The sequence below is a fragment of the Orbicella franksi genome, chromosome 4 (genome assembly GCF_964199315.1).
Source record: "Orbicella franksi chromosome 4, jaOrbFran1.1, whole genome shotgun sequence".
Taxonomy (NCBI): Eukaryota; Metazoa; Cnidaria; class Anthozoa; order Scleractinia; family Merulinidae; genus Orbicella; species Orbicella franksi.
In genome coordinates this window covers 24054062-24065021 of record NC_138148.1, presented here as the reverse complement: position 1 = coordinate 24065021, position 10960 = coordinate 24054062, and the positions used below count along the sequence as shown (strand labels likewise).

The 10960-nt window shown below is 39.1% G+C and overlaps 1 protein-coding gene across 1 annotated transcript; it reads right to left on the bottom strand.

Moving 5' to 3' along the window:
* Positions 1-1393: 1393 nt before the first annotated feature.
* LOC145484981 (uncharacterized) lies at positions 1394-9307 on the bottom strand. Its single transcript, XM_081463613.1, has one exon. It carries the CDS (start codon positions 2739-2741, stop codon positions 1404-1406), a length of 1338 nt encoding a protein of 445 aa, XP_081319739.1. The 5' UTR covers positions 2742-9307; the 3' UTR covers positions 1394-1403.
* Positions 9308-10960: the final 1653 nt, after the last annotated feature.

The following is a 10960-nucleotide window of genomic DNA, read 5'->3' as shown; positions in this document are numbered from 1 at the left end:
GAATGTAAGAAAGCTGCTCTTACTATTAAGACTGGAACTGGCATTAAAAGATTCCAAGAAGACAAAAATTTTGGGGCATGGTTTCAGAAGCTTTATGACATAGTCAAAACAAGAGACTCTTGCCAGCCAGAGCAAGCAAGGGAACCATCAGCAACTCAGTTTTGCCAAAACGTCACTAGCACACCAACTTTGGACAGCTCTGAAAGTGAAACGTCATCAGTTGACCAAAGTCAGAATATGTTTGTTCCTGTAAAGCAACCAAAACGAAAAAGCAATCGGGATGACCCAATTTGTGAAGCTATGAAATTGATGAAAACAATAGCAGAAAAAGATCCAACCAAGGAACTTATAAGTTTTATGAAAGATGATATAGAGAAAGCACGGGAGCATGAGTTAAAATTGATGCAAATGATGCTTTCATTTCAAAACCAGCAACCACTTCAGGGTCAGAGCCCTGTGTCTGCAGCAGGACATGTGGGTTTTGCCTCGCGTGCCTATAATAGTGATGGCCTCTACTTGCCTTATCCACCAGCTCCTCACCAAATTATTCAAAGTGCTGGTTCCATGTATCAGGGCCCTTCAAATTACCAGTTTGGACCCCTTTCTCCTGCAAATTCTCTGCCAACACCTGTTAATTTTAATTATTCTACTCCAAGCCCTGAATCTGTCGGTGAGGTATCTACTCTTACCAGGGCCGATAGTCCTGTTTACCACTCTATGTGATTTATTATTATATAAACAAGGATACACGTAGGAAGTTGAAATTGTATTCTCATGTTTGTATCCTTATTATTTCACTTTCTAATCTCTGATTGGTTGCCAGATTGACTGTAAAGAACAAATTATTTTTTTTGTTGTTTGATATAAACAAATTTTGTGTACAACCGAATACTTACCACTTAACCACAGTGTTTGTACACTGTGTTTGTACACTCTATAGGAGGGGAAGTAATGTTACAGTTCATGAATATGTTGTGTTAATAAGCTGCTTTATGACAAAGTGAAACAACTGTACTGTCTCTTGAGATTACATGGTTATCAATAAGAGTTCTACAGTGAGTACTATAAATCAGTGTAGCTCTTAAGGTGAATGCAATGTATACACAACAATGAGCCCATTTTCTCTCAAAGATAAACATCATTTCTCATAGAAACACTTTAATAGTAACATGTTAAACAACATTGGCACATTATGCTAATAAACAGTTATTTGGAAATGTACATCTTCCATTTCTAACATCACAAAATCCACCCTGGAAACATCTGAAACATTGTCCAAGTTAATGTCTTGAGTAATATCAACAAAGGAGCCATACCTGCTTTAAGAAAGGATTTTGCCAGGACAAATAATTATTAATGTCCATGTGATTATCACAGGGATTAAAAGAGTGATCTAAAGTGGTCTAGCAAACAATGCCAGTTTGTTTTTCTGAAAACAATTTGTCAGCAAGGGTATTTTGTATGATATCTGCCTGCTGGCATGAATCTCTGACTTTCTCACAAGGCAGCATTTGAAGTATTTCCCTTATCCGATTCCTATCGCGTCGCTGGTTTGTAACTGGATCTAGTGTTAAGTCTAACTTTTTGCTGAGGGTTTCTCCCCTGTCAATGCACACATTGTGAAGAACCATACAGGCTAGAGTTGCCGTTTTAACTTCTTCTTTACTACTTTCACATTTCCTTAGAAGGACTCGCCATCTTCCTTTCAACTGACCGTAACAACCTTCGGTCACCATCCTTGCTCTACTCAACCGATAATTGTAATACCTCTGTTTTGGGGTTAGGACAGCGTTGCTATAGGGTTTCATGAGCCACGTTTTAAATGGAAATGCCGAGTCTCCAAGCACTAGTGGTGGCACAAGCACTTTGCCAATTTTCTTCCCAATGTTAGGAATCAGCTCATGGTCTTTTATGTCAGCCCAAAGTTGAGTTGACTGGAGAATAATAGCATCATGTGAGTTTCCTGGAAACCCACAAGTTCCCCACATGGACCTATAGTTCGAGTCAACCATCCCCATCATAACAATTGAATAAAAGTTCTTAAAATTATAGTACTCTTTACATGATTGAAGACCTCCTGGTGGGCACTTGATGGGGATGTGACAGCCATCTAATGCGGACCAACAACATGGAAACTGCCAAAGTTCTTCCATGTCCAACATTTTCTTCTTAAACTCTTCCTCTGACTTGGGCATATGTTTGGTCACACACTCTTCCCACAAGTTCTCCACTACTGCCTTTGTCACCTCGTTGACAATTGTACAGACTGTAGAAACCCCTAGTCCAGTCATCTCTGCGATTGTGTAATAATAATCACCCCTTGCGAGACGATAAAGGCAAATAGCTAACCGACATTCTGGTGATATCGGCTCTTCAGTCACTGTTACTCTTTGAAGGACATGCCTGATCCGATTTAGGATAAAATGAAAAGTTCCACGTGAAATTTGAAATGCTTTCTTGAAACGTTCTTCAGAATAAGTATTCCAAACGCAGTTAAACCATCCCATGTTTCTCCCAAAGCGACGGCAGGAACAACTATATTCAGATGAAACATTTTCTCGAGACAATAACAAGAGCACAGTGACTAAACAGACATTTACCAGCTGTCGTCTTCTTGTCACCATGTAATGAAATAGGGTCTGCATCCTTTTCCTCCTAATTCTCGCTCTCTCCATCATTGTTCGTAAGAGAAACTCCTTCGATATGGGGCGATTGCCGCGTCTTCTAGCGTCATCCGCCATGTTTACACTGGCCTGAAAACCGCTGACATTTCGATTTGTTTTGTTCAAACTGAATTAAGTTCGACGAATTAAGTTCGACGTCTGAATCAACAGGCGTACTTTTGTTAATTTGGGTCGGCCTAAATTTGAATTAAGTTCGGCTCATGAAAAGTTCAGCGTCTGAACTGGGCCTTAGCCGATTAAAACCCATTGTTTGTTTTTGGACTGAAATCAAGTTGTGAGTATATTGTCAGAAGAAACATTTCCGACAGTACTAGATTGCTTCTGCTGTTCAAGCAATTCTTTTGCCCAACTTGGGGGTTCCTGTGTAGTCTGCACTTGCTCACGAGTTGAGGCAGTACTACTGTATCTCGAATGGTTGCGAGATCGCTCGCAGTTGCCTGGGCTTGCATTATATGGTTCAAGACGTCTGAGAGCTCGAGAACTCGTACCAGAACGTGACATGTTTTGTCTTTTGCCATTAGGTTGCAATTAGTGAAAACTTAAATTGACCTAGCTAGTGAGTGGATTTTTGTCGGAACAACGTAATAAAGTCGGCAATGGCGGACGCAACAAAAACAACTGCCCGCCTGATAGGTCACATGACCTATACCCAGGCCCCAACAGTGTGTGAGAAAAACATTTTTCACTTATTTCATTTCACTCAGCCAGTGAAAAATTACTCTCAGTTCCATTTCAAGGTTCACGTTTTGATCAGACCTGTAGCTATCAGTTACAATTAGGCACTTCCCTTTTGTAAATCCAGTAGCTATCAGTTACAATTAAGCACTTCCCTTTCGTAAATCCCATTTGAGATGCTTCTCAAGCAAAAAGACAAATTTTTTATAATGGTCTTATTCTTTGTCAAAATAACATGTTCCCCTTTCAATTTCATTCATTCTGCCATGCTGTGAAGTAAATTTCATTAAAGAGGAATTTGCATTGCACATCCTTTGAGTATTTCATCTATTGCCACACCTTTTACTGTTTCTTAATGGGTTGCAAATGTTCACCAGCCTAAGTATTGCAGAAGCCAAATTACGTCCCCACAAACACACTTCATAATCAATGATTACTCCTAGTTTTATTCTCTTACATAAAGTACAATATGCTCATTTGCATACCAATAATTTCTTAAAAACAGCTTGCCTCCACCTTTAAATATAGAATTTATCTCCCTCCAGTAATCCTACATCAATGAGTTGTTACGAGGATGAGGCAGCGATAAAGAAAAGAAAATCATTCAAATTTCAGAGAGCTTGGTTAGCAACATAGCAGTGTTTGGTGAACAAGACATTGACAAAGGATCCTACAAGGAGGAATTCAAGGTATCAATTAATATGCTCTATATCCTAGAGGGGTTAACACAAAGAAAACCCCCAGGAATAAAAAGATATATCCTTTTATTTTGTTGTTCACTAATATTGGATAGGCTATCAGAGTCTTCAGATTCATCAGAACTGCCACTGGAATTAACATTGTCACTTCCAGAGTTCATTTTACCCTGATTTATAAATGGTGACTATGCAGACAATCTTCTGTTTGGAGTTTGAAGGCAGAATGTCTCTGAAACTAAAGCGAAGCTGTGTGCTTTTCATCCAGGAAACTTCAAGTTGCAACCCTCTAGGCAATATTGAAAAACTGCTAGACCCCCTCAAGGTAATGGTTAACTAGAACCAGACTCCTTAGGTCAATCACTTAGTTTAGCCCATTTACATTTTTCACTTGGCCAAGGGTTAAACGGGTTAAAGGGTTAAATACAGAGAAAGAAGTCAGACACCACATTCAGAATGGGACAGAGAAAGAGACCAAACAAAGGTGACAGCAATAGAGTGCAAGCACTCTCGCAATATCATCCACCCAACCACCTAACACACTTTCGTCCCTTTGTCAAAACTATCAGCAGATCAAACAGATGAGACCTGAGCCCTTTGTGATGGCCAGGACACTCTTGTCAAGTGCAGCAAGTTTCTGAAGAGTTCTGTAAACAGTCTATGCCAGTTAATTTGAAGCAGTGGTCTTTGCTATGATCACATGTCATGAGGATGTTGAAACATCAACCTGCAAAGAATGCCGAAGATGTCATCACACACTCCTGCAATGTAATGAAAACAAATAGTCAACAGCCAGACTCCACGTTACCAGCCAATCACCAAGCCTCCAGTAACAGGGAAGCCCCTGGTGAGAAGCTGCCACTCCCAGACTCTGCTAGCTTGAACTTAATCACGGTAGTGCACAATTCATCCTCAGAACCTGCTAATGTAATTACCCACTGCTGAACCATTCAAGTCACTTTGTTCCACAAAGATAGCCCATTAAAAACAGTCAAGGTTTATGTGCTTCTGTAAGTCATGTCAGGTAAAGATTGAATCCCACCATACCATAACAAAGTCGAAATTGGTCTGCTCATTTGTTGTAACTGTTCTTAAACTATCAAAGCAACAGAGGTCTTGAGAGGCAAAAGTGAGGAGCCCTACGCAGTTTGTACCTTGTTAGGATGGGACATCGTGGGAGCAACAACAAACCACCTCCCTTAGATAACTACACCCTAGAGTCCACCTGTCACTAAACTTTAACAAGAAAGATTATTCCTCAAAGCCTAACAATTTGGAAAATGCAGACTTTGAAATGATTCATGCGGCACAGAGTAAAGCTTTTATAGACAAAATAAAAACCTTAAGATGAAGCAAGAAAATTATGACCCCAACAGTACAGTCTTTGCTCAGCAGAGAAAGGCTGGCATAAAAACATTCAGCATGCTGTGCAAGCTTGACAAGCTTGTAGACTCTGACAAAATTTTCCATCTTGATGGACCTCTCAGAAGTGCAAACTTGACTGATGAGATAGAGTTCTCCTTCATCCTGCCATGAGATAGTCACATTACGATGCTGATTGTCATACATTTTCACAACTGCAAATGGATTCTGGGTGATAAACAGTTAATTGATAGTTGCCAGCGTAACTTCCTTCTGCATGAAAGTACTACTATGACAAAATTTGTATCTTTCATACGTAACCCATTTTAAAACATAAAGAATTAGTCTGTATGTGAAGAAAAATGCTGTTTACTATTTTAAAATATCTCTTTTTGTTCCAGAGATTTTCAAGTTTTTAAAATATGCAACTCAACCGAACTTTGAACAAATATGATGAAGAAAGGTATCTCAGCCAATTTGTATCAGAATGTTTGATTCTTCGGAGTAAGATTCTACTAGATGTGCTCCACAATATGAGCTTAAGAGTTGTTACTTCGTTCCAGATCTCCATCTTATTAAAGGCTTTTTGGACCACCCTTGGTGTTTCATTTCTTCACTTGCATGGCCTCAAGAGCCATACACCTCAAAACTACCTTGAGACTGGGTCCTTCATCACTGTCCTAAGATGATCTATAAGTTGTCTTGGTTCCATCTGCCAGCTAAGGAGTGACCAGGGAACAAATTTCGTGGGAGCTCTCAAAGAACTTTAGCAAGCCTGAGCTGAAAATAGACCAGAAAAAGCTTCTGGAAGAACAGTGAGATTGGTTTTCCTTTAAGATGAACATCCCAGCAGCAAGCCCCATGAAAGATGTGAGGGAGTGCAAAATCAGATCCATACCTAACATCCTTTCATCTTTCATCTCCACTTCAGGATAATGGAAAACAGCTAGACAAAGAGTCCTTTAGGACCCTGATGGGTGACACAGAGGTCATAGTCAAAAGTTGCCCCTTGACGGCCAACCAGCTTGCCGACCCAGATTCGCCAAGCCCCATGACTCCTAATCATTATTTTGCTTATGGTGAAATAAAAGGTCGTTCTTGCTCCACCAGGTGAGTGGCAGCCAGCAGATGTCTATTGCAGAAAGCATTGGAGGCGTGTTTAACGTTTGGCAAATGAGTTCTGGACATGCTGGAGAAAAGAGTTCCTCCTTGGCCTACAGCAGTGCCAGAAGTGGATATGCATTGAGAGACATCTGCATATTGATGTTTTGATCATGCTTAATGATGAAAATATTTCTTGCAATGCTTGACAACTTGCATGCATATCAGCTGTCTACCCTAGTTCTGTGGGCAAGTGCATAAGGTTCAGGTAGCTCTTGAGGATAGCTGCTTGGACAATACAGGCAAGATGATTAGTGCAGTGTGGAATTTGGAGAGACCAGTGCAGACATTAGTACTTTTGATGTCAGCCCAAACTGATTGAGATCCAGGGTATTTCCTGACCAAAGTATTGAACTGAACTGTTAAAGATAGCTTGGTTCATTGACTACTGATTATTAGTTAATACTAAAATATGATTATTTCAGAGGAGCCATGTTATGGACACCAGACAAAGGTGCATTTCAATTAGTTAATAATTTTCTCCGTATCTCTACCTTATCTCTATATCTTAGTAACAAATGAAGTTACAATGTTTACTTCTGCTTTCTTGGTTTTGCAATCACAAAAAAATAAAAAAGCAGAGTTAACATCTCTTTAAAGAAGTTTTTCTTTCAATTTTGCATTGCCTTTTCAATCTTGTGCTCTCAATGTCTTTTGATTCCTTACCCTTGGCTCAAGTGAGACCAATATGTGAGTACCATTCTCATTTTGTTTTGGTTGTTTTCTAGTTATGGGTGAGAGAACACAAATAAACAATATTGTACAGCATTAACTGATTTATAAGAGTGAAAAGGAGAAAATGATCTTACGTTACTAGAGTGAACACCCACCAGTTAGGTTTGAGGGCATTAGGCTGTTAATCGGTTTCTTTTTGGGGGGTAATACATCAATTCAGGAAAAAACTGGAAGTTGCATGGAAGCAAGGCTTAGTGGCCCACAGAACAACAAAACGGCAGACAGAAAAGCAGAAATTAAAGGAATTTTTGGGAAAGGAAAAGATATGGACATAAAAACTGTATTGCAGCCAAACCAAAAACCAGAGTGATAATCAGTCTGATTTGTCTTATCATATCTTTCTGAGAGGTGTCAAAACAAGAAAAGAGTGAAAGTGACAATGCCAAGAGGAGACAATTCTTTCACGAGTGTTGACAAAAAAATTGTTGTTTGGAGTTTTTCCTTCCCGCTGACTTAAAAGTTAGTCTCACTGGCCATAGAGGAGAGCTATAAAAAGCATCAGTTCCTCCTATAATTGACCGGCAATCCATCATGCACACTTCATTATCCCCTAAAATTCATAATTTTGGCAAGAGAATACATTTATAGGTACATTTTTTCCTGTATAATTATTTTAATATACGATATACTTGTCTCTGTTTTCTCTTTTTATTTCATTGTACTTTCCTGTTGTATTCATTCCATAAATATGTAACCTCATTCAATTGAGCACTGAAACATCGATCATATTAAGCAATTATTAAATAACATTTCCTTACTTTTTCTTTAACAGCAATATCATGGCAACAATGGATCCAAGTACTTCAATAAGTTGTGATCAACCACATGGCAAGTCATTTGTCATCAAGCACAAGTAAACATAACGTACATCCTATTATCTATACTTGAAGGAGAGCAACCAAAATTGCTCTGAATGACTTCTTATGAACTCCTAGATACTCCTTAGAAATTCCCTTTGGTCATACAACATCAGGACATGTTTAGAGAGCTATTCCACAATTTTAATCTTTCAGCGATTAGTTTGTGTTGTACTCTCACATTAAACGTCTTATCAATTTCAATTTTAGATGAAGAGCTTATTTGCTATGTACACAAAGTTACACCAGTACAAAAGTCCCATACCACATTTCAACTGCAGACATCATCAACTCACATGAGAAACGAGATCTGCTTCTTTCCTGACAAAACAAGATCAGTGATAGATGCCATGGAGGAAAAAAGCCCCGTTGATATAAAGAAGTATGACTTTAATCAACAGTACAACAACATTGTCATCAAGAAACACACCATGGCTCCGACCCAATAAATTAAACTTAACGTTCAAACAACTGAATCTTCACAAGGACAGATCACTATTATCATGATAAAGAATATATCACCTTTCAACTAGTTTAACTGAAAGCGAAAGTCAATAAGTTGACACCACCCAAAGTTCAGAAAAAAGAAAATGAACAACCACAGCTGAAGAAATCCTCAGTAGTACTTGTTGATCCTGGGTTCTAGAATCTATGGACGAAGGTAAAGTAACTGGCCTACTGTTTATCGATATCTCCAAGGCATTTGACTCTCTGAACCACAAAGTGCTACTATGCAAGCTCGAGCATTTAGGACTGTCTGAAAGATCTTTAAGATGGTCCAGATCATATCTTGCCAATAGACAGCAAAGTGTTTTGATAAACGGAGAATTATCAGAACCACATACCATCACACTTGGCGTGCCACAAGGCAGCATTTTGGGCCCCTTGCTGTTTAATGTGTACACTAATAGCCTCCCAAATGCTGTTAAAAAGACACGGATGATTTTGTATGCAGACGATGCTGTTCTCTTTTGCGACGCATCAACTTGCGCATCAACTTCAAATTGCTCTGGAACGTGAATTCACTAAAATAAGAAATTGGTACACTGATAACAGGTTGACTATAAATGTCAAGAAGACCAAACTTATGCTGGCAGGCAGTAAAAGGATGCTGCCCTTATTCGAAGACTTTGAGTTGCAGTCAAATGGTACACAAATCGATCGCATGCAGTCATTCATATATCTGGAAGTAACAATGGATGCAAAATGGAGCTGGAAGCCACATATCAGCAATTTGCTAAAGAAACTAGGTCATCGCCTTTCCTTGTTTAATTGCATATTTCATATGTTAGACAATAGAACTTGCATAACCTTCTACAATGGGCTAGTGCTGCCACACCTAGACTAGGCTGACACAGTGTGGGGAGATCAACCCGGTCTAAAATCAGAAATGGAAAAATTGCAAAGTTTTCAGAACAAATTTGTGAAGAAAATTAAATTAGGGAAGATGTCTTCTTCAGAAGCTCTGAAGTGTCTGAATTGGCTTCCTCTGGCTGGAAGACGTTTTTCTCACCGATGTACCACCGTAGAAAATGTAATCAAAGGAGACATTCTGCAACATTTTGAAAGTTTTAAATCGACACTAAGAAGTTCACATGGCTACAACACTAGACATGGCTACAACACTAGACATGGCTACTTACCTAGATTGCCTAAACCTAAAACGGAATGTGGAAAGAGAGTGTCCTACTTTCGTTTTACAAATGACTGGATGTCTCTCCCAGTATTTTTAAGAAAGCCAATGCCATGCACAATTTTTAAGAAAAACCTTATAAGGTTCTTAATGGATAAACATTTTTAGAAAAAATGATAGTAGGTAGTTTTGGTAGTTTTAATTATTGTATATGTTATATTTTAGATCTGTGATACTTGTATTTCTTATTTTAGATTTTAACACTTTTTATTTTATAGAGGACCTCCATGAAAACCACGTATTTACGTGACAGGCGCTTCCTCTTTAAAGATTGTTTTTATTATTTTTTTATTTATTTTATCCAACTGGGTTCATTAACTGTTTCTTCAGGGAAGAATGGGCCAACTGTATACAAGAAAACTCTACATATGTCGTCACCAACCTGAGAGTCAAAGAAAATAATTATACCAGGGAAAAACTGCGATGGACTGGCATCCCATCCAGGGGGAGTAGAAATACTCCTAGTTGCTTCATGCTACAGAAACCAGGATAAGCTCTGGTCTGATGGGCCACTTAGCTTGTATGCAGACTTTACTCCCCTTTTACCCTATTGATTCTATAAGAAAAGTTTGTCATAAAGGTATCAAAATAACTTCATATTTCTTAAATCCTATCAGTAGTTAAATTCATTTTACTTCTTCAGTTACAAGAGAGTTACCCATTTAATGTGGCTAAATGTAATTTACGCTAAGTTGAAATCAAGCCAGTTCTGGTCAGCAGTGGTCAGGGAATCCTGGGCCTCAATGTGACATACAGGGTTTCTTGAATCGCACGTGTTGTGTGTTCCAGCCATGTGAGGTTGTGCAGTTTGTTTTGAGCGCCAAACCATACATTTGTACTGCTTTTTCTCTTGTTTCTGTTCTCTCCGTGCATTGGAGTTTGGTTGCTCCATCTATCTCTCTTGTCCTCGCCACCATGACAGTCAGGCAAACCAACAACAGTTTAGCAGTGGCTCTCTCTTCCATTGTAGTGTCCTCAGGTCCCGGTGTCAAGTGCAGCCACGAGCGGGATGTCATCTTCTATGGTGTCTTTGCAGTCTGGTGAGCCTGTTGTTGTTTCATCGCCGATGGTTGGCACTGCTGCTGTGGCAAACCCGCT